This window comes from Metopolophium dirhodum, chromosome 9 (assembly GCF_019925205.1).
Source record: "Metopolophium dirhodum isolate CAU chromosome 9, ASM1992520v1, whole genome shotgun sequence".
NCBI lineage: Eukaryota > Metazoa > Arthropoda > Insecta > Hemiptera > Aphididae > Metopolophium > Metopolophium dirhodum.
Genome location: NC_083568.1, coordinates 29,254,774 through 29,280,701, shown reverse-complemented (window position 1 = coordinate 29,280,701; position 25,928 = coordinate 29,254,774). Strand labels below are relative to the sequence as shown.

Here is a 25,928-nt window from a genome sequence, read left to right as displayed (position 1 = left end):
TATGAATTTCAAACGCTCATAAAAGAATTTGACTTTCTTGTAGACATTTTTTTTTTGATAGAGGTAGACAAACTTATTAGAAATCTTGTATTATATTTTCAAATCTTAGATTTAAAAAAAAAATTGTGACTATAGATTTTTAATTTTTTTTATCTGCCTTTGAAACAATAACCTAGGAGCCTTCTATTAAATTGTTAAGCTTTTTTAACCAGCAAATAAAATGTTATTGATATTTATAGAAAAAAAAACTAAAAAAAATGGAAACTGAAAATGTCCGTAAACAGCTCAAAATAAGTCAAAATATTTGGAAAATAATATAGTGTATAGAAAATGCCAATATAAACATTCAGTCAAAATGTCATGTACCTACGGTCATTTGTTTTAGAGTTACACCAAAAACCAAAATCAGATCAAAAACAGAATTTGCGTAAAAATTCCCGTTTTTCCTTAATTTTTCTTTTGTTTTTCTCGTCGCTTTTGAAAACTACTGGAAATGTTTACTTTTGACCCCCCAAAGTACCAACTAGATTCACTTTCCTATCAGAAAAGTTACTGTTGAAGAAAATCCAAGCATTTTTCCTGTCCTAAAAGGTGATGATAGACACAAAAATAAAAAAATAAAAAAAAACTTTAAGAATATTTGAATATTCGTGACTTGAATATATTGCAAAATTTATTTTAATTTTTTTCTGTATAATATCTAGGTGCCTAGGGACTAGGGTTACCTATACAATAATATGGTTTGTTATTTTTAACATCTAATATAAAGTAATATTTCGGGAGAATTAAAACAATCGAATCGATAAATAACGATCCAACTAATAACTATAATAGCAGATATAGCAGACCTAATTGATGATCAGTCGGAAATTTAGACAATCTTATTTCAAAAAATAGTTTATCGGAACTGTTTAAAGGATGTTTAAGAATGCGGCGAAAGCGCTACTAAAATGCGTATATTATATTATAAATAATAATATTTTATGTTAGAACTTACAACACACTCGTCCAAGTGGGTCACCTATAAATTACTAAGCAAAAATATCTACATGCAATTTACCTATATGTAATTTTGTCAATTTTCGTTAAGTAACTAATAATAAAAAAGGAAATATCTATAATTGGCTTTGTAATATGTATAATGGTTTATGAGGATATCCGATACATCATAACTTCTCAAATTAATAAATTATTTCTATCAGATCAATAACAATGTATAAGTAATTGGAATATAGCTTTCTATTACAATTGTCACATATATACAAACATTGGCGTTTGTGATAAATCTACAGGTCTACCGTATCGTGTTATTATTACATAGGTAAGTATTTAGGTGTGGCACATGTTTGTGACTTTGTAAGTTGCGTGTCATTCCTTTATCGTTTGTACACCGAAATTAAAAACTATCATAAATGGGTGTGGTACTTGTATTTCGCAGGGCAAAAAAACAAAACAAAATTTCAAGGGACTTTAGTGCATTGATGGGCCGCGTACAGGGATAATGTCTCGACAAAGTTGTTCGCCGTTTGATGATGTAAGCGACTAAAAACACGTTCATATACCTATAGATATTGATATGCTCATGCTTTAGACAATATATTACAGCTTACCTATATAGTTTGCAGTTTGCACACTATTTTATATGATTTAATATAACTATGTGAATATTCGAAGTCTATTTTCTTTGTATAATAATAAAACTATATTGAGCTGAGAATATGGTATGTAATTCATTAGCTAGTTGACAAAACGTTTTTTTTTTTATGGATTAATTTAAATACTTAGGTTTATCTACTCTTCGGTAAAAATAACGACTCGTCAAAAATTTCGTCTTGGTAACTATTTAAAGTTATTTGGTTCGGAGAGATGTTTAGTAAACATTGTTTACATATCGTTTAAAACACAATTCTACATCGATGGGTATCAAAAGCTTTTAATTAGGGAATGTACCTCGTTGACATTTGGCGTTTTAGCTAAAATATAACTGTATATAATAAATACTAATTATTTCTATTAGGTAAAATATATAGGTATGTAGGTACCTACCAAACTATATTATAATAATTGTTAGAAGCATGAGCCTATTCAAAATACCATACTTTTTTTGTATTATTATAAAGGATTTTGAGGCCTTTATTGTACGCTTCTACCAAATTTCTCCTTCTATATCTCGATTCATTACACCATCCATTTCTGTTCACGCATCGATATCTGAGATGTCCTCTCTCACCCTATCTAACCATGTCTGACGAGGTTTTCTCGTTGGGTTTCTGATCAGGACATCTCGTAATAGACTTTCATCAGCCCGCCAAACGTGGCCAGCACACTTCAATCTTTTTGCTTTTAGGAACTATCTTATAATTGGCTTGTTTTACAACCTTTCAAGATTATCGTTTTTTCTTCTCTTATAATCCCCGTTTTGATTTCGAACAGATTCGTGAACTCTCCGCAAAAATTTTTCTCCGAAAGTAAGAATTTTATCTTCGCTCACCCCTCCCCCCCCCTGTGTATTGACTTATAGACAATATGTCTCATATAGTCATATGCATCATGCATACACTACTATTGGTCGAAGATGAAAAGTATACAGTTTCTCTTTCGAGGCATTGGATGAAAGCTAATTTTTTATTGTGGCACGGACTGAACCGTAAACCGTTTTCACAGTGCTTGGCCATTTGGCCATTTGGACAGTAGCCTAGAACTGTGCATGGAAAAATATGATTTATTTGCAGTACCTAACTATTCATTGTAAACAGAATTTCGTTATGCATGTTATTTTCTAAGTTTATATTGATTCATAAGTATTTCAACTATCCATTTGCTCAAATGGACTTACTTTTAGAGCTACCTTGTTCACCACATGTTTAGACGTCTAGTCATTACTATAGGTATTTAGTTTTATTTCCGTTGATAACAAAACTCTTTTTGAGACTAAACTCAATTATGAATAATTATTAGACTGCGATCTTTATAACAACATAATTTTCATTTGTTGGTATCTTCCAATACTACAATGTCATCTGCGTAAGCAAGCATTACATTGTTGCCATTGCTCCATTTCATGACTTTAAGTTAAAATACTCAAAGTACCATATACAAAAACAGAAAGAATAAGAATCACTTCATATTATTATTTGCTATATTTTTTACTTAGAGAAATCAAACATTTTAATAATAATAAATAATATCATTATGATTGGATTATTAAGTTATCGTTATACTGGTCATATATACCGGTGACATTTGAATATATGTTGGTGTATGAATACAACTATGAAATATTTAAGGACAGCATAAGGATCGAGTTTGATTTATAGTGCACAAAAAAAAAATAATATTATTCAAATAAAATAAAATTTGAATTGACCAATAATATTTTTTGCAATGTGATGATTGATAAATTATTTGAAGCAATAATAGTATAAATATAGCAACTAATGTTCTGTACACTTTATCAAGTGGATTTATTTACAAAAAAATAAAATAATAACAGCAACAGTAATTTATAAAACATTTAAATACTTATATAATTTGCATTAAGGTGATGGCAATAAATGATCATACAACAACAACAACTTCAGATCCTCTAGTCCCATCCTTTATACCAGATGAGGAATGGTTAGAGTTACAGTTATACAATGGTTATCGTGTATGGCACATTATTTTTTTCATCATGACCGTCTTCTTTACACTAGGTACATTTTACAGCTGTATACAAAATTAAATTTTTTTAAGCAATAATATATTTTATAGTGGTGTTTATGTGCTGTTGTGTAAGATTTCGAATTCCTAGGACTAAACAAGAGATAGAAGCTGATTTTGTACGTCGTAAGATTGCGACAAAATTTTGCAAACAATTACGACTATTGAGTGATACCGAAATGGACAACATGGACCTGTTAAAAGGTATTAACTGTAATTAATGTTATGTATGTGTTAACTTTACAATACAATTACATAGCACTAAAACGACTTCAGTCAGAGCTTGAAATTCCTAGCAACGAAACAGTAGAGGAGTCTGATGAAGTATTATCATCAACTAAAACTGCCTCGCCAAGTTTAAAAAAGTCTCCAAAATCATCAGATTTTGGTATGAGTGTTAAATTAGTATTGTTATGTTTTACCTAATTTTATTCAACAAATTTATAGATTCTTCTGTGGAAAAGCTAGACGAAGAACCAGAGAATGTACTGAGCGGTCGTCTAGCAACATTGGTCAATGTTTTGAATGTTATGAAACCACGTCGTAAACATATAGCTGATGAAATTACACCAAATCTTATAACAGTTTAAATTAAATAATAAAGTGTCTTAGTTAATAAATAAAAATTATTTTTAAAAAATATTATGAATTATGTTGCATTGTACACAAAGTTTAAAGTAATGACAATTATAAGTAATACGTGATGATTTATGTGGATTTAAATGGAAACTGATAGCTATAGACACTGATTTAAATTTTGAATTATTTATTCATAAATATGTTTTGTTTTGAAAAAAGTTGTACTGCGAATAACAAAATTCATATTTAATTAGTGATGAACAACATTTCAAACACAATTATGTTTTGTAAATGTTAAATCATGTATTAAATGCAGAAGACCTGATTACATTAAATAAATTATTAGATATTATTAATGGATATTTAAAAATATTCTAAATATTCTAAAGGTATTGATAACCTAGTTGTGTTATTTTTTTAAAAATAAATACATTATTTGAACAGAGTTATAAATCATATTTATTTAAGAATTAAGATCAATACATTAAATTGCACTGCTCTATAACTATTTTATTTTTGATTAGTATAATATTTTTCTGATTCAGACATACATCTTCAATGTATAAATCTATATTTACTAACCACAGATATAATATCACATACCTAATCCAAAATCACTAATGAGATGTGATTAGTTGAACTTTAATGTTGAGACCACTTGATAGATTTTATGTCAATTCCTTCTTGATGCATTTCCCACAATGGACTAAAGAAGTTAAGTGTAAATTATAATAAAGTGTATTTATAAGTTATTAATTCTAATTCAGTATATTTATTTGAAAAACTTACCTCATTTCTCGTAGACGTCGAACATGTTTTATACATTTTTCAGCAGTATATTCAACTTCGTCCACGGTTGTAAAACGACCAAAACCAAATCTATAAGATATTAGTTATGAGTTATAAAGAAGCAATTTGTATGTTTTTAAATATTTTTACTGGAGCTATGCAGTATGATTTGTGTAAGGTTTTTGAAACTTCATTTTAAAACAAATGTTTATATACAATTTTTAGATATTAGTGAATATTTCTATTAATTAAACAATAAAAACTTACATCAAGGTAAAAATATATTTAAATTGTTGGTGAAATATAAGTATACAAGATAAATTATTCAGAACACTATGTGCAGAACTGCGGGCATCCAAAACACATAAATATTAATATTAAGTAATTTTTTTTTATTACATACATTTATTTTATTTCTATTAGACATGTGACAATAATTTTGTTTTTGTTTTTATGCCATATTTTGTCTACTAGTACGCCCTAGTTTAGAAGACTGAAGTAAAAGTAAAACATTGGGTTCCCAGAACATATTCAAAAATGTATTAAATTTGTTATTTTTGTTATTGTTATAACACATAAATAATAATATAATTAATGAATTAATAATTAAAAAAAAATTATAATTTAATGATTGTAAAAAACAAATTAAGGACAAAATTAATAATTTTCATAATAGATACTGTTAAAACCGAAAATATTATATTTTTTTGTAAAAACACATAATAGGGAATAATTCTCATAATTTTAACTATATAAGAATATTTAAATTTTACTTTAAAATGCAGTTTTTATTTATAACGATAAAATTGTATAGTTTAACTGAGTAGACAAATAATACTACCTAATAGAAGAATGTGCCAAGTCTTCATCAGCTCCAATAGCACGTAACACATATGAAGGCTCCAAAGATGCGGATGTACATGCACTACCACTTGACAAAGCAATGTCTTTGAGGGCCATAAGAAGAGACTCTCCCTCAACGAATGCAAACGATAAATTTAAACAACCTGGATAAGTATGAACATCATCACCATTGCGAACAACTTCTGGGAGATTCTTAGAAATTTTTTCCAGTAGTAAATTTGAAAGTTTTATCATCCATGCATGATCATACTAAGTAAAAAAAAACATGATATAGGTATATGATTATAATATCATGTCACACCCGCATGTGTCGTCTCAGTCTTACAAATGTACAACATAGCAAAAACTGTTTTGCGCGGGATAACTTTTCTTTCAAGAAAAACTTTATCTCAGCAACAGCGTCCTTTTTTTTAATAGCACTAGTTAATCATTTCTTATAAGCAAATGAAAAAAACAAACAAAAAAACCAAATGTTTAGAAGCAAATAACTTATATTGCATTTATGTTATCTTAAATATTGGCACGCTGTTGCATAGATCATTTTCTACCCTATATGTTCAGACATTTTGGAGCTACTACTACAAACACAGAAAGATAAAAGTTGTCCCGCGCAAAACAGTTTTTGCTATGTTGTAAGACGAAGACAACACATACGTCCTCTTAATAAATAACAATTTAAAATTAATTAATTGTATTTTTAAATGTTTTTATTAACCTCCATTTCTTCTTTAGCTATCCTACATGCTTCACCGAATCCTACAACTATTGGTGTTGGAACCGTTCCACTCCTTAAGCCTCGTTCTTGACCACCTCCACTCTGTAGAGGTTCTAAACGTACTCTTGGCTTACGCCGAACAAACAGTGCTCCGATACCTTTTTATAAAAATACATTTTAATAATATCTATATAACATTAAGACTAGTTTTAACTTTTCAACTTCATACCTTTTGGCCCATATAACTTATGTCCACTTATAGACATCAGATCAATATTTTGATCATTAACATCAACAGTAATCTTACCAACAGCTTGAGCTGCATCAGTATGGAAAAACACCTTTTTTGACTTGCATAATTTTCCTATAAAAATAATTAAATTATAAATTTGTTTTAGATATATTATTTTTTAAATTGTTTTCACCAATTTCTTTTATTGGTTGTTTTACTCCAATTTCATTATTTACAGCCATGATGGAAACAAGTGCAGTATCAGGGCGTATAGCAGATTCTAATTCATCAAGAGAAATTATACCCGTTGAACAAACTGGTAAATATGTTACTTCGAAACCTTCACCTTCCAAAGCACGGCAAGAATCTAAAACACATTTATGTTCCTATTCCACAAATAAAATGTCAATGTATTGATTGATATAAAATAAATAAATAAAATGTTGATATACTAACCGTTTGTGTAGTAATAATATGTCGTTTCTTAGCTCCATAAAAATGAGCAATTCCTTTAATGGCTAAATTATTAGATTCTGTTGCCCCGGATGTGAATATTATTTCTTTGGGATTGGCGCCTATCAAGTTTGATATATGCTAAAAATATTCTCAAAATTATAATCAAAAATCTATTAATTAAAATTGTATTGAAAATAAAATACCTGTCTAGCGGTTTCCACAGCTTCTTCGCTTTCCCAACCATACATATGTGTACGAGAATGTGGGTTTCCATAACTATGTGTCATGTAGGGCATCATAGCATCCAAAACTCTAGGATCCTAGAAAATAATAAAAATATCTCACAACTGTAGTTATAATAAAAATGATAGAAACATTTATCCAGTTATAAATTTTAACAGGCATGGGGATTATAAGGAATATTTTTTCCTTAATTACTAGGTACTGCCCATGCCTGAAATTTATTTTAAAATCAATGGGTACAACTCACCAGAGGGGTTGTGGCTTGTGCATCTAAATACAATGGTTTACCTTTTAAAAATCCCATTCTGGAGGCAACTTTTGTTTCTAAAAAATGAAAAATACAAGTCTTATTAAGATTACCAGTCCATTATATTGACATTACATTTTATAATTTTCAATTTTCATTAAAATCGAAGGGAAGAAAATATATTTCAGACTGCAATGTTAGGCACCTCTATATCAATGGTGAACCTTATATTATTATTTGCATTTTGTCCCACTGAATTAAAATTATTATTCACCGATGTCAGCGATGTCTTAAGCTTGCACTTACCTTGTTCGGTGGTTTTTTGTGAAAAATATCTGACAAGTTTCGACAAATTGTGAACATTGACGTTTCTGCAAGCCATTTTTTTTTTTTACAGTGTACTAATTACTATTGAAATGTAAACCGAACTGAAGTAGTTTATGTATTATGTAATTGTTTGAGTGTGAGTAATAAAAAATTTGGAAAAATGAATAGAGTTGTTGTAGTCTGTGGTATTTTAAAATATTAACTTGAAGCCCTACTAAACTTGCACGGTATGACGTTATCGTTATCACACAGATTGTTATTGTTATCACTGTTATCGTCCAGTGCGAACTGTGGATTACGAATACCGTGGAACTGCGGAAGCGAAATGCGCGAAAATAATATTTAATTAATTAATTTAAATAGGTAATAATATTATTTATTTAATTAAACTATTATATCGTGAATATGACGTGATATGTAACAGTTATACCCACGACAAAGAAGACCATCGATTAAGTTAATCAAATTAAATATATTTCATTTAATATACCTCTACCTATAAAAAAGTAGTAAGTATAATAATGTGTTTGATTAATCCACAATGGTTGTAGTAGTGGTTCAGTGGTTGTACAAAACTGCACAAGTACGAAGACATCATTAGCAGGGACGGATTGAATTATGAATTGGGCCCGAAAAATCTGTACGCATACCGGCCTTTTATGAAAAAAATTATTCACTCCTGGTAAATTTAGTTATTCAAAATGTATTTATAACTAATTAATTGATTAGTACACTATAGTTCTTACTTCTTTGGTTAATGTTTTTGAGTTACTTGTTACTCTATTGATGATGTCGTCTGTTTCAATATTGCGAAAAGCAGATCTTTTCCGATGGACATCGACACAAACGCCTCGGGTTACGAGGAAACCATGGATGCTCGGATGATTCATGTCATCACTACGGCATCACATTTTTTTGCATAAATTAAAACTACTTAACCGAGTGAAATTTTTAGAACCTAAGTATATTAACGAGTCAAGAACCATGGGGCAATCAGAATTCAGAATTTGTCACTTGGACTTGCAGTCAAACTACTGGTTAAGTCACCATTTAGCTTACACGTTATATTAGCTTAGGTCTACACTCATCAAACCTTAGAAGATGCCTTCTATCCTCTAGGGGGACTATTTCCACCCCCGAAGGGTTGTGATCCTCATCCCAAAACCGAGAGGTCAGAAGACACCCCTATAATAGGACCTCGAGTTTTGCAACCGGAGAGGGCATGCGTAAGAAGCTATCAGTAAAATCAGGAACTTCAGAAAGCTATAACTTAAAAACCAATGATTTCCACTGATTTATTTTTTGCACCGTCATTCTTAACTCGTTAACATACCTATGTAAGTTCTAAAACAAAAAAAAAAACGTCCCCCGGTAATGTAGTTTTATACCAAAAAATGTGGTAAGTGATAACACGAGTCTTCTCAGCTGTCTCGATTGTCTCGCCTTAAGTTAAGATTCAGATAATTTGCTCCCCAACCTGTTCTTAATATATTTTAAAGTCAAAAAAAGGTAGGTACATCACAGGATGATAGTCCACTGGGAAAATTCCCGGCGTCCTGCCAGCCCAATCCGTGCTTGATCAATAGTCAACACAGTTAAGTTAATTTAATTTATCCTGTGGGTTGTGGTAATATCAATTAATGTCACGGACAAATTTGCTTATAGATTTAATAATATTAGTTAACAGTCATACACTCATACTAATTACATACTTTTTGGTTAATAATGTAAATATATTGTTTAGAAAGATAATATAATAAGTAATAAGTAATATAATATAATAATCAATACGTATAAAGAAAGATACATTGACAGAACACTTTGATTGATGATGGGGGGGGGGGGTCACTTTATTGACATTTCAAATATATTTTTTTTTTGGTTTTTTTTTTATCGTAACATGGATAACAAATTGTTATTATACTTTACCAACTGACTTGTGAGTATGAAAAATAAGCTGTAAAGTGATGTAGCACAATAGTTGTTAAATGTATGGATTCCAATTTTCAATTTAGTTGTATATTTATCAACATTATCAATTTATTATATGTAATTATATAGTTTACATAGTATTCACCAAGATTAATATAAAATATTATAGTATAAAATATTACAAGTGTAAAGTAATTAGAAAAGTATAAATTGGAATAGCTATAAAAAATGAATGTATAAAATAAATTGATTGGAAAAATATTATAAACATTTTTAAAAGAAAATATTTTATAAAATGTAGTTTCAAGTGAACAAATATTATTTGAATAGATAATAAATGATTATTCAAGTCAAAAAAGTATGTCCTATAAATTAACTGTGCCACAAAAATAAATTACTTTTACAACTATTCAATGGAAGTAAAATTATTAACTTGGATATTCCATTGTTTGTTGTTCTCTGGCAGCTGCTTTTTGTAACATAGTTTTTGTTTTGCTCAATAAATAACATTTTTTTTCCAACTGCATCTTTAAATTGTCGTTTTCTGCGAAAACAGCTTCATACTGTGAACGATAGTCTTGTAATTGCTGTTCCAATTGAGAACATTTTTCACTAGCATCCAAATAATAGCTTTGTGTAGTCTGAAGTTCACTTTGTAATTTTTCCACATAACTCTATTCATAACAATAATTAAATAATATTAGGAATATTGTTTTTTTTTATCTTTAATATATTTAGATCTAGTGTGTTGGAAAATTACTGAAAATATTCCCATTTCAGGAATTAAAAATTAATACAGAACTTACGTTCTACGATGTAGAGAAGACATCTTCTCTAGTCTCTACATCATGCTACATTCATAACAATTAATAATAGGTACCTTATCATCAATGTTAGTAACTACACGTTCAAGCGATAAGTTTTTATTTTCCTCTTTTAGTTTATCTACAGCAGTTCTTAACATTATTACTAAACGTTCTAGTTTTGCTGTTCGCTTATTATCCGTTCTAGGATAATCTGAATCTGAACTTAAACTGGATACACCACTCCTAAAATCAATATATTTTTTAATTAAATTATCTTAAAATAGTTTTACTTAAAACCATACAAATTATCTGTTGATTGCAAACGATCAACAATTTTTTGTAGTCTAGCATTTTCTTCTTCAAGTGCAGCTTTAGTTTTCAACAATCTACTTTTACTGTCTTTTAATGTTTCCACTTCTTTAATTAAAGCATTACTTCCACCCTAAAACATATACATAATCATATATAATGGTTTATATTTCTTAATTTTTTTTAAAAATGATATGTCAATATACTTTTTGTAATAGTTCCAAGGTTGATATTTTTCGACGCAGTTCGACAACAACTTCGGCTAGTGATGTACCGCCAGACATCATTTCTTTGGCAGTACGCAAAGTATATAACTCATTTGACAATCTATCTTTTTCTAAAGTCAATTCATCAACAAGACTATTTGCCAATGCACTCGATTGTACTGCAGCTAACCATAAATAGTTTTATTCAAGTCATTTACTTACTTATATTCAACAAATTACAGTGTACAATTTATTTACCATTAGCTAATTTTAGCTTTAGCTCTAAAGCATTTCTATCCTTTTCCATTCGCATTAAATTATCTCTCAGCCTTTGATTATTCAAACGAAGTGAATCACATTCTCTAGTGATATCTAATAATTGATTTTGTAATCTTTCGTTTGTTACTTGACGTCGCTTATTCATCTCCCACTTACCAACTTGTTCATCAGACTAAAAATAAATTTTGGAAAAAATGTCAAGACAAAGTGTTATAAATTCATTATTGTATTTTTAATTAATTAATTAATCATAATCATAATTCATCAGAATAATGTGTAAATGGAACAAAAAATATATGATTTATCTATTATAAATGTATTAATGCAATTTGTAGTTTTTCTTTTATTCTTTTCTCTCTTGGTCTTGATACTAACAGAAGTCAGAAAATAAGAACTATAATATTTTGCAAAGCGAAATATCTATACTAATGTTTGTTATTATTTAAAATACATTATAAATATATAAAACCTTTAATTTTCGTAGCATTTTGTTTTGTTCGTCTTTTTTCTTATAATCATCAAGTTGTACCTCTAATATTTTAATTTTCTTTAGTAGTGCTTCTTCTTTAACAACCGACATAGCTTCATCTCGCTTTCCTCCAGTAGGGGGCCTAAAATAGAATTTTCGTTGAATATTTACATGAAAAAATGACTTTATTCATTTTCATACCTGTAAATTAATTGCTGCCTTAATTTCTGTATTTCTGATTTATCTTCTTTTTCACGTCTTTCGTATTCATTTAATTTCTTTTTCATTTTGTCTACTTCAACTCTCAGTCGGTCTCTTTGAGCGGGTAGTGTATCTCTTCTATTTTGAAATCCCATTATTATTTCATTAAGTCTAATAATTTCCGCATCCTTTTCTTTTGAGTCGTCTTCAGATTTCATTTGTTCCATTTCTTTAAGTCTTCTTTCAGCTACACCACTCCAGTGCTCTTTTTCAGAATTTGCTTGATTAAGATCGTCATCAGCTTGTTTAATTCTATCTTCCAGATCAGTTATCCGGAGCATGTATTGATTTACAACTGATTTAATGTTATTTGAGTGAATAGGAGATGAAATATCTTTTTGTGATCTAAAAAATGTTTAAATAATTAAATTAATATCAAATCCAACATATATATAATATAATAATTAATAAGTATACTTTAATACATATGTTTTACCAACTATAAACCAGTAATATTGTTAATTAATATTAATTTAAATAAAAAAAAAATATAAAAATGTTATAGTTACTAATCAATATTTTACTTTTTTTTTTATAAATAATCATTGTATATGTAGTGTAATCAGTGGCAGATCTAGAATTTTTTTTTTAGGGGGGCCATTGTCTTTTTCTAAGTTTTATGACACAAATATTTAAAAACAGCCCAATTTATTAACCCAGATGCTAGACCAATGGAGGGGGGGGGGGGCTAGCCCCCCTTAAATCCGCCAGTGAATGTAATATAATTCATAACAATATATAATATAATGTACCACCTTCGTCCTACATCTCTATAGGGCTCTGACCCCACCACTTCTTTACTGACATGAATCTCATACACCATCAACCCACATCTTCATTCTTCAAGCCTGGCCCCATTAATTCCTCATTTCTTCCTCCAAAATCGTACATCTACTTATCCTTAGTCCCTTCACTTCCAGCTCTGTTCTCCACTGTTCCAATCTCTTGTTCACTTCTTCCAGGCTTTCTCCCACTAACGCAATATAATCTGCAAACATCATGCATCGTATCATTTCACACATTACATCTTACGTAATTTTAACCATTACTAAGAGCTCAATGCTGAATCATGCTGCATACCTACCTACCTACTAACTACTTTTACACAAAATTCTTTTATTTATCGACATACACTCATCACTCTTGTTGTTGCCCTTTCATAAATGTACTCTATTACTTTTACATACACCTTGGGTGCTCCTTACTTTTTTAACGACCATAACAAAGTGCTATACTCTAATTAATAATAATACTTACTTTTCTCTAATACTAAAATTGTGCGCTTCAGCATTTTTTTGTAATTCAATTATTTCCTTTGTATGATCTTCTCGACATTCTTTCAATAACTCTTGAAGTCTATTTATAGTTTCTTCTTTTTGACTAATAATTGTTTCTAAGCTTTCTATTGTGGCTAGTAAAGCAGGATTTTGAGTATCAGTTTCTGGGATTTCATTAGATGCTAATTCAACAGTCAATTTTCTAATATGATCATTTTTTTCAAATATTTCTTTTTCTAGACAAACTTTAACATCTTCCAGTTCTTTCAAGGTCGTTTGTAGTTTTTTGATAGTTGAACTATTAGTTTCTTTTTCAATAAGAATATTGTTATTTGCCTATATGTAATAAATGTGTTGTTTATCATATATTATATTATATACAAATGATTAATTAGTATATCAGATTTCTGCTTACAATTGTTAACTGTTTATTAAGATCTTCTAATTTTCCTTCTAAAGTCCTATAGCTATTTTCTGATTGCACACTTATTTGTTTATCTAGTGTTTTTGGTTTTGATTTTGCATCATTAGAAAATTCCTGGATTCCCCATGATAGATATTTATGCATACAATCAGAATCCATTCGCATGATTTCTTTCTCGAGACTTTCAATAAAACAATCTTGCTTTTCAATGCGTTCTGTGAAAAGTTGATTTTTTTTTTGTAAGTCATTGCAGGTTAATTGAACTTTAAGCTCCTGAAATATTTTTTAAATTATTAACTATAATAATAAATTAGCTTAAATTATTTTGGTTACCTTTAATTGGAGTTGTGTGTACTTTGAACGGTAATCTTCAGTTGTTTTCGTCGGAATAAAGACTATTTCATCAACATCGTTTGGTTTATTGTCATATACCCACTTTCTATAAGTTATGGTTAATGCTTCTTCTAGTTTTTGTTTGTGGTGAACCCAAATTTGTTCAGACACTAAGGGTACAGTTCCATGATAACGTCTTTGTAACTCAAAAATTATCTTTTCTAATCGCCTGGAAAATATTATGTTTTACTGGCAAATAAAGTTTTTATGAACTGTATCAACTTACGATATTTTTGTTCTGTATTGTAGAGTTATTGATTCGTGTTGTTCTAAAATTCTATCGTTTTTACATTCTAAGCCAGCAATATTTGTTTGTTGATCTTGTATTATAGTTTTAAGTTTTATTTCTTCAACAGAAGCTGCCATTAGATTGACTTCGTGATTTGCAATCTCACGCATTAATTTGTCTGTAAATGTTGCATTAAAATATTTTAAGATAAATGATATAAGTTAATATAAAATTTGTCTAACCGATTGTAGCTTTTTCATCACTCAAAGCTTGAAGTTCTATGACACGTCTTTGCATTACGTCATGTTGATGGTCTAATCGTTTGTGATGTTGCTCAAGATCATGTACTTGATTTTGAGCTATCTCTAGTATTCTCAATAATCTAGTTCTTTCTCCGAAAGCTTCTTCCTAACACCATACAAAAATTGCAATATATCGATAAATGATAATTGATAAATGTTGTAGGTAATATTATAACACATAAAATACTCTAAATTGACTTACTAAACTATTATGGGCATCTTTTAGTTGGTCAGACACTTTAGCATGTTCTGATTCATCTATCATATTAACTGTTGTTTCTCGTAACCGCACTTCTTCAGTTTGGCATTGTAAATTTGCTTCTAGCATATCACAAAGGTTTTGCTCGAGGCTTTTACATCTAGATTCCATTTCTTCCATTTGATCTTAAAAATAAATATTATTAATTTGTTAGTTTATTTACAATATTATTCTATCACTCAACATATAATAAAATCAGTAATAAGTAATAACCTTTTAAAAGTGAATACATTTTTTCAGAATGTTCTGCTCTTTGTTTAGAAATTATATTTTCCGCCTTTACAGATGTCAGTTCATCATCTGTTCCATAAAAATTAGCTACTTCGATCACAAAATTTAACCGTTGATCTTTTAAGACAGTAACTTCTGTCATTAATCTTTCTAATGATAATTTTAATGTATCCTCCTAAGGAAAAATGTATTTTTTTACTATTTAAATTTATTCAAACTATTATTGAACTACCTTACAAGATACTACTTAAACAATTTACTAAATAATTATACAGTGGTACACCTCATGTCCCCATGCATAGTATAAATATTATATAATGAACCAAGTTAATATTTAAAACTATTTATTTCAACTAATCATTAGTTTATTCATAAAGTATATACCTTAAACAAAACTGAATGCAATATTTCTCTGTGTTTAGCAGTCAAAACTTCAAAATCATTTTTCAGTATTTTATATTCATTAATGTCCACTACGTTTTTCATATGATTATTCAATTTTTTTAGTTCATTATTTTGTTCTTCCTAAGATAATAGAAAAAAATATAATATAAAATGCTTAATTTGTAAACAAAATAAATAGGTATATTTTTTTATGTACTTGAATTTTTAATAAATTTTCGATTTCTTTGCTATAAGCTGCCTTCAATGTCCAAACATCTTCAACAGCTTTTTGTTTTTCTTTCTTTAAATTTTGTTCCGCTTCGAGACAACATTGATACATTCGTTTAATCACTTGTAGTTCTTCAGTTAATCCTGCAACTCTAATTATTTGTTTAAATGTAAATATTAAACATATGTAAATAAAATAGAATAAAATAAATATGTATATTGTATATGCGCATTATAAAAATAAAATTTTTACTTTATAACATTATAAGAAAGTTGACGTTTAATCTGATCTGGATCTTCAAGCATTGTTTTCCATGATTTTTCCAATTCAAGAAAACGTTCTCTCAAATCATTTTCCTTAATGCGATTTTCTTTTAGTTCTAGTTCTAATTTATCTACCAATGATTTCATTTTCTGTTTTTCATTATCATATTCATCATTTACTAATTTCATTTCATCTCGTAATTGTTGGAATTTATTTTGAAATAATTTTACTTCTTCTTCTAGTTGAAGGGATTTTTCTCGTTCAATCTGTAACTGTAAGCATATTGTTATTGTAAATAAAGCTAACCTAAATAACAAATAGATTACTTCTCTGAGACTTTCTGAAAGTTCATCTTCTTTTATTTCATCTGATACATTATATTTATTAAGTTTTACTTCTTCTTTCTGTGTATTGATAAGTTCTTGTTTGGTTGCAGTTAGTGCATCACTGTGTAATAATTATAATGTGAAGATAATTTGTAACATTTTTAGTAAAATTAAATTGATTAAATATTACTGTAGAGAATGAAGTTGGTGTCTTAGATTTGAGTTAACGCCCTCCAAATTATTGATTCGAGCCAATAATCGCATTCCAGGTTGATACCATCCAGCTACATGTCTGGCATCCATTGCTTCTAAAAGTCTCTCTAAGCTTTGACATTCAATTCGAACAACACTTGACCCTGAATTTTAACAATGATATTAGTATAATTAATTATCAGCTACCTAAGATATTTTATATACCTATATTAGGCTTGATATGAGTTTAGACAGTTAATCCTAATAAACTTATTTATACAATTATTAAATTTTTTAATAAATAATAAATTAAGTAGAGTAGATTATATTATATTATCTACTTAAATATCAAACATTTAAAATTGAATTTATAACGTTTTTTGATATTTTAATAATTGGTAATTATTGTTTGAGCTATTAAATAAAATAAATAAATAATAGTTGGGTACCATCTTGATTGTGTACACTATCGAGTATTTCATGCATTCCTTTCCTAAGTGATTCATTTTCTTCAATTAATTCTTTAACATTATCTTCAAGTTCAGATCCAATATCTATCTCTTGCTTAGAAATCTCAGATTTAATGGGAATTTGACCTCTATCATCTTCCCCATCTGAACTAATATATTTAACGGACTCAGTAGATTTATTCAAACTACGATTCTGAAATACATATATTTAAATTATAATAATCTTTTATTTTCGTAAAAAGGAAAAAATATACTTTTAATTTAAGATTAACAATAACTTCTTTGCATTTGTCCAGTTCTTTTTGTAACATGGTTATTTTTGTTTGTGCTTCTTTATGCCTAGCCATCATACCTTTTGGTCTTACAACATCATCCACTGACAAACCTAATTTTTCCTTCATGGCTAAGTTATCTTGCTCTAATAGATCAGCTTCCTGGTGAAGTAGATTGCTCGAATCTATAAGTTCTTTAATTTGTTTATCTCGTACATCTAATTCTTGTTTCAGTTTTCTTAACTGTTCCGTTGCCTCTTCTAAACCATATTCACCAGATTCAAATTCACGAATACGTATTATTAATTTGCTGATCTATTAAAAAAAAAAAAATGTTTACTTATGTGTCAAAAATATTAAAGCAAAATTAAAAGAGTTATGAAATACACATTTTTATTATAATAATTAAAATGGAATACACTACTGTTATACAGGGATATATAGTGATATTATATAGGAATTATTTTCAGTACCTACGGGTCAATTTACCACTAGTCAACTACAGCACTAACATAGTCAAAACTAGAAATTTTCTAGGAAGTTGGGTGGTTATAATTATGACATTAACAATATAAATAAGTATTGCGCAATTTTTTTTTATAGGTAATTATTATAATATTTCATATAATATATTTAATGTATTATGTATTATTCCGACGAATTTACATCAAAGCATGCCGTCCTGACAATATAAAATTTCCTTGTTGATTCCTCAAAAACATTTTAATCAACCTATATATGCCACTGTACTCCTTAAATGGTATAGCCGTATAGGTATAAAATCTATAAGTATATTATGTAGGTATGCATTATGAATTTGTGGTTGGACGTATTTTAAGTATAAATACTACACTTTTTAAAAAAATATTTGTTATGTAATACAATAAGTAAGATAATTTCCAAAAAAAATTAAATATTTTTTAATGTGTGACTGAAAGGATTAAATATATGATTAAAAATGATTTAAGTCGGAATTTGAAGAAATACATTATTTAAGGAAAATTGGAGGTGAACATGGTCGGTGAATCAGCCTGTATAGTAATAAAATACAATTGCCTAATAATAATGGCTAGGGTGCGGATTTAATGTAAATACATAATTTTATTCAACACAGACTTCTTAATTTTGATTTAACATATAAGCACGTTTAAATCGTTTAATAACACCCTAAATGAAATAAAACATATTCATTATAATATTACGTCATATCTTCACATATTTTGAATGCATTTTCTTAAATATTTTACGAATAAGTTCATATTTCGAATTTTTATATTTACCTATTCATAGACATATTAACAAAAATGTCTGTGGGATACCGGGATTCATTAAATGAGGGAAATATTTTCAATCTGTTGTAAAACGTAGTAGAAAACGACGTAATAAAATTTATTAATCTTATTTAATAAGATAAACAAATTTTTATATCACCATAATAGTTGTTAAACAATATCCATTACTCTAGTTTCTATAGTTATTCCCATTCGTTCATTTATTTTTCTATTCAATACTTTTCTTTTTTATATGATTAAAATTTAAAAAATGAATGTTGAATAAAAACTTTTTATACAAATATTTTATGTTTTATAATACATATTTTGGCAAAAATAACAACATAAATATTAACATATTTTCACTTTTCAATTAATATTACATAAAATTGCGCAGCCCTAATAATTACTTAAAAGTAGGTATAGGTATTTTAATTATATTTAATTTTACTTGTTCTGCTTTCTCGGTAGCATCTTCTTCTGCTTTTTGACTCTTTTCCAAACTCAATTCTAACTGCTCTTGAGTTTCTGATAATTTCTTTCGCAACTCTTTTAGTTCGGGAGATTCTTTATTTTTATTAAGTCTATAAATATTATAATAAATTAAATCAAATTTATATATTTAACTTTTAAGTAATATTAAGGTATTCATACAGTTCGTTATATAATTTTTTCTGTTGTTCAAGTGCAGCTGCACTTCGGTTGATATCATTGGTTGCTTGATGGACTTGTTTTTGGAACTCCATTATTTGGTCTTCCTGCCTGGCTACTGTCTAAAATAATAATAATTATTACTTAACTTTTTTATAGAAATATAAGTGCTGTCATTCTATAGTAAGAAATTTAGGTACGCAAAAAATATTTATCGGGTGTGCCTATCATTATGACATATTATATGTATAATTAATATAGTAACATAGCTACATAGAATATAATATACTGTAAACCTAAATGTTTAATATTAGCAAAGATTTTAAACAATTATACCTAATGGCTAATACAATACATGGTTTATACTCTATGGTGTGGATACCAATTTTAAAATATGACCACCGACCACCAATGCCACCAATGCCAGGTTGCATAAAACCATAAAAAAATCGACCAACATTGAAAGAAACAAATAGTGAGCTTAAAGCCGGGTTAACAACTACGTAGTCTGTCGTGACTCGTGTCGTGTGTCTTCGTCATATGCTGATTGGTCGTTGTAATCATGGTCACTAACCACGGAATCACGATCTACCGGGACATTTTCAGAGTTGGCCGAGCTCAAATTTTTGACACGACACGGCGGCACTAAATTAAACAAATTTATATGCAACTCGGCATAGTTGTATTAATTAATATCAGGGGCAGACTGTGCCACTGCGCTACTGCGCAATTGCACAGTGAGCCAATGTCATGTTTTGTGCTCAGGGCTGGTACTAAATAATCCATCTGGTATAAATGTATATTATTATTACTTTTGACAATTTTTTTAGGAAATCTATTCTTAGAACACTTTGGTCCTTGGTAGTGGACTAACATGGTCCACTCTGATTAACTAAACTTTAAATACCAGGTGGATTATTTTGTACCAGATCTGGGAACATAATATGACATCTGTCCACTGTTCAATTGCACAGTAGCACAGTGTCACAGTTTGTCCCTAATATTAAGATCATAAGAACTTAAGAGTCGAAGGTTTTTCAATATTTTAGTTTTCAAGCGTGATATGAGCATTTTTAATTTGTAATATTTCACATACCCATGTCTTGCTTGAAAATTAAAATATCGGAAAAATCGCCGACGCTTAAGCACATATAATGTTCTTACCTAAAAGTTTGATATTATATATCAATTCACTCTAATATTAAAACCAACAAGTAACAGCACACTATTGAAACCAGTTAATAACAATTTGCTATGTCGTTCGTGTGTGAGACGTGGAGACAATAAAATATGTATGAGTAACGTCCATTCAATGTCAAATGTTCAATGTTCAAAATTTCATTTTGTTCGGACCATTTATCATATTTAGGGGCGCAACTAGCCTAAACATTTGTGTGTGTGTGTGGGGGGGGGGGGGGGGGCTGAAGTCCCACAATATATTTTCCTGAAAAGTAACCCGATGAAGCTTTGTCTCCACATCCCCTCATAATTGTAAAATTGTAAATCGTATATGGCAGCGCTATCTAATTAGGAAATTGAGCTATGAGGATCACAGTTCACGCACACGTTAAAAGTAATTTAGCGGCATTAGATGATGGCGTTGCCGTTATCGAATTAATTTAAATCTAAATAATGATAGTAATTTATCAAGTAATTATCATACTTCTTGAAGTTTCGCTAAATACGTGTTTTGATTTTCATATGAATCCGTTGATCCAATCCGTGATTTATAATTCAAGATCTCTTCATCTTTTCTTGACAATAATTCCTAAAATATTTTTATAAACATTTTACTTGGGATCAATTTTTTTTGTTAAAGTAATTAATATATTTACTGTTAATTGTTTTATTCTAGACTCGAGCTCTTCACCTAATTCATCAATTTGCTCTTCGCATTTTTCTTTTTCAGCTACTAGTTCAGAAATTTGACTACGAAGACCCTTATCGTTCAATTCTAATGTTTTAATTCTATCTATGATATCATATAGTTTAAATAACTCAATTAATAACAATCACACTTAATTGTGGTATAATATATTCAGTGGTGGTAAAATTATTGTCTTGTGTGGGTGAGGCTGTGGGGGATGAATGATTTTCTCATTCTTAACACCTCGGCTAAAGATTTTTTTGTCTGCATGAACAGAATTCTATTTGACAATAATTTAGTAATCGAGCAACAATTGCAGCTAACCACGTAAAAATAGGAAGGTTGTTTAGATATTTTATTTAAACATTTAAACTACACGATTACACTATATTACAGATTAGGGTGCCTAGAAATTTCAAATGGAAGTTAAGAAATTATATTATTATATAATCGAGAGTGGTGGCTGTGATTCTATGGAATGCATATTATATTTTTTATCCATTTATCTCCATCCATCAGCCCACGTTTAAGTACTAATACATTCAAATACATACAATTAATATTCAGTATTTACCAACTGCACGTATGCATAGAAAGAATAGCAAAAGAAATCAAATTCTGTCAAATGTAGCATGTACCTAACCTAATTACAATTCGTCTAGCAAATAAAAATTGATTAGAATGTTTTACGATTATCAGCTGCTTACAAATATCATAATGGTGTTCCCAGGTTATTTATAGAGCTATCAATTTAATTTAATGTACTTATATAATATATGATATTCTGTGATATTATCGTCAAATTGTAGGTGGTTTTTATTGTAAATTGTGTTATAACTAATAAGTTATAAAAGAATGCGGTTTACCTAATGGGTTTAAGTTGCTTAAAGCAAAACTCGCATGTGGAGAAATATCCCCTTCATAACGTTTGACCCCCCCCCTGAATATATTATGGTATTTATCTATTGTTTACTACAATAAGAATAACAAACCTGTGTATTCGTCTTGTAAACATTTCATATTTCCAAATTCAGCACTTAACGTATTCAAGTGTTGCGTAGCATTTTGAAGTTCATCTCTCGTGCTTGTTAGCAATTGTTTTAACATTCTATTTTCCTTTTCTGATACCTAAAATCGTGAAATTCTGTCACTAGTGAAACCAGGATATTTTTGTGGTAAGACACTAAGCTACTCATGAGAGGGAAGAGGGCAATTAATACATTTATTTCCGTTAGATTTCTTTTCCAACACGCATTTAAAAATCTTAACATAATTTATGTTAATACATAATATAATTATTTACATCAAGGTTGAAAATATAAAATAAATTAAAATTAAAATGATTTTATTAACAATAAGTGTATGCAGTACCTATATACTAATATACTACATAGTGTCATACATAGGATTTATTCACGGGGGGGAGGCGGAGGTTATAGAAATGCTGAGTCGGGTTCTCCGACAATATACTTGATAATAATAATTCTATACATATTTTCTACACATTTCCATATTTTTTGGGGGGCGGGGGAGGGTAAATATTTATCAAGTGACGGGAGGGGGGAGGGTGAACCCTTATAACCACCAAAGTGTTCCACTTTCTCTTGTTAACAATCTAATTAATAATTAAATATACCTCGATGTCGTTAAGTAATTGTGTGATGTGTTGGTTCTTTTGTCTGACAGATTCTGTTAAATCTCTAAACCTTTCAGCCATTGTCAAGTTGTCTTCAATAGGTTGATCATCTAGTTGACGTCCAGAAATATCATCTTGTACAGCATCAAGTTCTCGACGAAGAAAATCTCTTTCATTTTCGACCTTTGATAATTGTGCGGATATCTATGACAGATACACAATTCAAAATCATTTGGTAATTTAATTATTGCATTTTATAAAACTCATAATAATAATCAATATTTTACGACCTTATCCAGTTCTTTGACTTTAAAATCAACTTCTTGTTTTTGTTGTTGAACGTCCGATATTAAACGTTCATTTTCTAATTCGAGTCTTGACAACTCTTTTCGGATTACTTCTGTTTCTAGATATATACAGTTGAAATGTATATAAATTAAATCCATATTAACTAATCGAGTAGGTATCAATACAGTTTAACTATAACTTAGATTTTTTAGTAAACCGTTTGGATATTAAATAAGTAGGTACTACTACCACATAATAGATTAAATCTATTACTACCTATACACATTAAATTTATTCTGTGCTACAGTACTACTGCCCTAATAGTAGATATTAAATATTTCAACTTGAATAAAATAAAATTATATTATGCTCGGACAGCTCGGTTGCATTATCGATAGGCAATCGACTAAATAATTATATGTACATATTATGTGAGCTCGGTAAATTTTACGGGTACGCGTAAATTTACGTACATTTTACAGATATGTTTTTACCAGGTAATTTTTTTTTTATCATTCATAAAATCGAGTGACCCCCTCATTTTAATTGTTTTTACTAGTGTGTACATAGCAACTTTTATTTAGGTAGCCTAACGTATAAGTTAGATATGCTGGTAGTTACTTGATTGGTAAAAAAAATCTAAAAATGTATTCATCCTACATCTACACACTGTATAAAAAGGTTTTGAGAAGGTAAGAAATTAGGCACCTAAGCTTTATTGTTTTATTTAAGAAAATTGAATAAAAATTACACCTAAAAAGTTCTTTACACATTTTACGTAAATTTACTAAAAAATGTTTACCAGTAAATTACACATCTCTACTTATATTTTTACTTATACAATCGCCAATCGGTTATCGATTAAATCGAAACAATACATTATTAGAGTTAGTCGAATGATATAATAAATTATCAATAATATTATTGATCACTTACGGTCATTTTGAGATAAATCATCCACGTTAATAGTTCTTGTTTCTTCCTCTTTTTTCAATCTTCTTGCTTCTTCTTCCCCTTGTTTAGTGGCCAAATCTTCGATTTCAGTCATCAACGAATCGACCTTTACATTACAAAATCAATCATAGTACAACTCATTTCAGATTTTCAAATACCTATACGGATTTTTTTAGTCGTCTTACTTGTTCTCCTTTATACATCAATATTCGCCGAAAAATGATAAACATGTTTTCACATTGTTTACGATCCAATTCGAAATCAAGTTGATCGCATTCAGTTACTGTGACATCATCATACCACTGTTCCAGATCCTGTTCATTCATGTCATCTACAGAGACTGCTAACATTTTGCTTAATTCTAATTGTACCATTTTTGTGTTTTACTTTGATTACTTAGATATTACTATTTACCAACTGTTATACATACACACGTGACATTAAACATAATATTCTAATAGATATATTAGAAAAATAGATTTTTATTTTTAATGTTTCAAGTATAGTCTGGTACATAACAAAAAAAACAACAACAAATTATTTGTTATGATTTCAGAGTTGCCTTAGCAACACGCTATAATACTATAATGTGTATATAAGTACCGTACATGCATATTATGCAACCATACAACATAACCGATAACTAAACAATAACACGTCATACATGTAATATATGGGCTTATAATATTCATATAAGGCCAATGCAGTGTGCTACTCTGTACTTTGTCCTAAGGATACTGAAGGCAGTAGTGTGTTCAGGATTTTTTTTTCAGAAGGGGTTATAATTCATTTTTGACGAATTTTATCTGAAAATTATTTTTAAATGATAACAACGTTAAATAAATGTTATTTATCTACTTAAATCGATAATTTAAAATGTTGATTGCGCCATAGATCTCCATCCAATAATATACATTTTGACGTTACAGTTTAATTTTAATTGTATTAATCCACATCTGTCAAAAATATACTTATTCTACATTTCCTCGAGATATTGATTAATAATGGTATTATCACCGGTAATGCACCTATATAGGTACACGAGAACAAAAAATCTGTATCTGTTATTGGTGCGTAGATATAGTAAAATATCTGTACTCAGTGGCGCAGGAATTATTTTTCATAAGGGGGAGGGGGCAAAACATATAACACCTAACAACTATTATATATTTATTTGTGATTTATAACAGAAAACCTTTCATAATATTTTATTCTTTTAATATTGATATATGTAGTAATGTTTTATATTATAATATAAGATTTATATAAATGTATTGATATAATCATAGTATAATATAAATATAAATACATTATATTTATACATTTATATATATCGAAACAAAACATAAAACATATTTACTTTATGCCTGAACCTAACCTATTCTAAAGTAACAATATATAATAAAAATTACCCAATATGTTTATTATGCATTATGTTATAATAATAATAATAATAATAATAAATAATACATAGATAATAATAATAATATTATCACGCACATTCATACATTCATGAAAATGAAACCAATTTTGAATACGTAAACGCATAAATTAAACGTAATTTACGATTATATACCCTTTAGTTTTAATGTA

At 28.7% G+C, this 25,928-nt stretch overlaps 3 protein-coding genes across 6 annotated transcripts; 1 reads left to right on the top strand and 2 right to left on the bottom strand.

The window, feature by feature from the left end:
• Nucleotides 1–1,225: 1,225 nt before the first annotated feature.
• LOC132952700 (uncharacterized) lies at nt 1,226–4,926 on the top strand. Its single transcript, XM_061025087.1, has 6 exons — nt 1,226–1,321; nt 1,439–1,534; nt 3,542–3,695; nt 3,754–3,906; nt 3,962–4,090; nt 4,150–4,926. Exons 2-6 carry the CDS (start codon nt 1,502–1,504, stop codon nt 4,290–4,292), a joined length of 612 nt encoding a protein of 203 aa, XP_060881070.1. The 5' UTR covers nt 1,226–1,321; nt 1,439–1,501; the 3' UTR covers nt 4,293–4,926.
• On the bottom strand, nt 3,436–8,411 carry LOC132952699 (cysteine desulfurase). 3 transcript variants are annotated; one of them, XM_061025083.1, is made up of 11 exons: nt 8,134–8,411; nt 7,828–7,904; nt 7,541–7,657; nt 7,338–7,475; nt 7,075–7,267; nt 6,879–7,013; nt 6,650–6,807; nt 5,912–6,183; nt 5,071–5,160; nt 4,885–4,987; nt 3,436–3,896 (listed from the first exon to the last, which is right to left on the bottom strand). In XM_061025083.1, the coding sequence occupies exons 1-10, from the start codon at nt 8,207–8,209 to the stop codon at nt 4,924–4,926; spliced, it is 1,320 nt and encodes a 439-aa protein (XP_060881066.1). In that variant the 5' UTR covers nt 8,210–8,411; the 3' UTR covers nt 3,436–3,896; nt 4,885–4,923. The 3 variants fall into 3 exon arrangements, with proteins under 3 accessions (XP_060881066.1, XP_060881067.1, XP_060881069.1); XM_061025084.1 differs by having other exon boundaries at nt 3,436–3,708; XM_061025086.1 differs by having other exon boundaries at nt 7,869–7,904.
• Nucleotides 8,412–9,979: 1,568 nt separating this feature from the next.
• Nucleotides 9,980–24,867, bottom strand: LOC132952795 (centrosomal protein of 290 kDa-like). 2 transcript variants are annotated; one of them, XM_061025227.1, is made up of 30 exons: nt 24,521–24,867; nt 24,318–24,441; nt 23,384–23,499; nt 23,094–23,297; nt 22,450–22,585; nt 21,426–21,562; nt 21,254–21,358; nt 19,594–19,712; nt 19,391–19,523; nt 17,651–17,983; nt 17,376–17,589; nt 16,925–17,090; nt 16,735–16,855; nt 16,397–16,680; nt 16,133–16,295; nt 15,916–16,056; nt 15,514–15,706; nt 15,244–15,425; nt 14,982–15,147; nt 14,737–14,917; nt 14,451–14,679; nt 14,109–14,390; nt 13,674–14,029; nt 12,357–12,761; nt 12,156–12,297; nt 11,666–11,858; nt 11,408–11,592; nt 11,195–11,334; nt 10,967–11,135; nt 9,981–10,760 (listed from the first exon to the last, which is right to left on the bottom strand). In XM_061025227.1, exons 1-30 carry the CDS (start codon nt 24,707–24,709, stop codon nt 10,515–10,517), a joined length of 5,754 nt encoding a protein of 1,917 aa, XP_060881210.1. In that variant the 5' UTR covers nt 24,710–24,867; the 3' UTR covers nt 9,981–10,514. The 2 variants fall into 2 exon arrangements, with proteins under 2 accessions (XP_060881211.1, XP_060881210.1); XM_061025228.1 differs by lacking the exon at nt 24,521–24,867 and having other exon boundaries at nt 9,980–10,760; nt 21,426–21,558; nt 23,094–23,499; nt 24,318–24,349.
• Between the last annotated feature and the right edge of the window lie 1,061 nt (nt 24,868–25,928).

Excerpts from the sequence above, each read along its gene's own strand:
- LOC132952699 (XM_061025083.1), bottom strand. The coding sequence starts at position 8,209 with ATGGCTTGCAGAAACGTCAATGTTCACAATTTGTCGAAACTTGTCAGA. Across the intron at positions 7,658-7,827 it reads CACAAGCCACAACCCCTCTG|GATCCTAGAGTTTTGGATGC; the intron begins GTGAGTTGTACC and ends ATTATTTTCTAG. Across the intron at positions 7,476-7,540 it reads CTGTGGAAACCGCTAGACAG|CATATATCAAACTTGATAGG; the intron begins GTATTTTATTTT and ends GAATATTTTTAG.
- LOC132952700 (XM_061025087.1), top strand. The coding sequence starts at position 1,502 with ATGTCTCGACAAAGTTGTTCGCCGTTTGATGAT. Across the intron at positions 1,535-3,541 it reads GTTGTTCGCCGTTTGATGAT|GTGATGGCAATAAATGATCA; the intron begins GTAAGCGACTAA and ends ATTTGCATTAAG. Across the intron at positions 3,907-3,961 it reads CAACATGGACCTGTTAAAAG|CACTAAAACGACTTCAGTCA; the intron begins GTATTAACTGTA and ends ACAATTACATAG.
- LOC132952795 (XM_061025227.1), bottom strand. The coding sequence starts at position 24,709 with ATGGTACAATTAGAATTAAGCAAAATGTTAGCAGTCTCTGTAGATGAC. Across the intron at positions 16,296-16,396 it reads CTTTCTTATAATGTTATAAA|AGTTGCAGGATTAACTGAAG; the intron begins GTAAAAATTTTA and ends ACAAATAATTAG. Across the intron at positions 15,707-15,915 it reads TGCATTCAGTTTTGTTTAAG|GAGGATACATTAAAATTATC; the intron begins GTATATACTTTA and ends ATTTTTCCTTAG.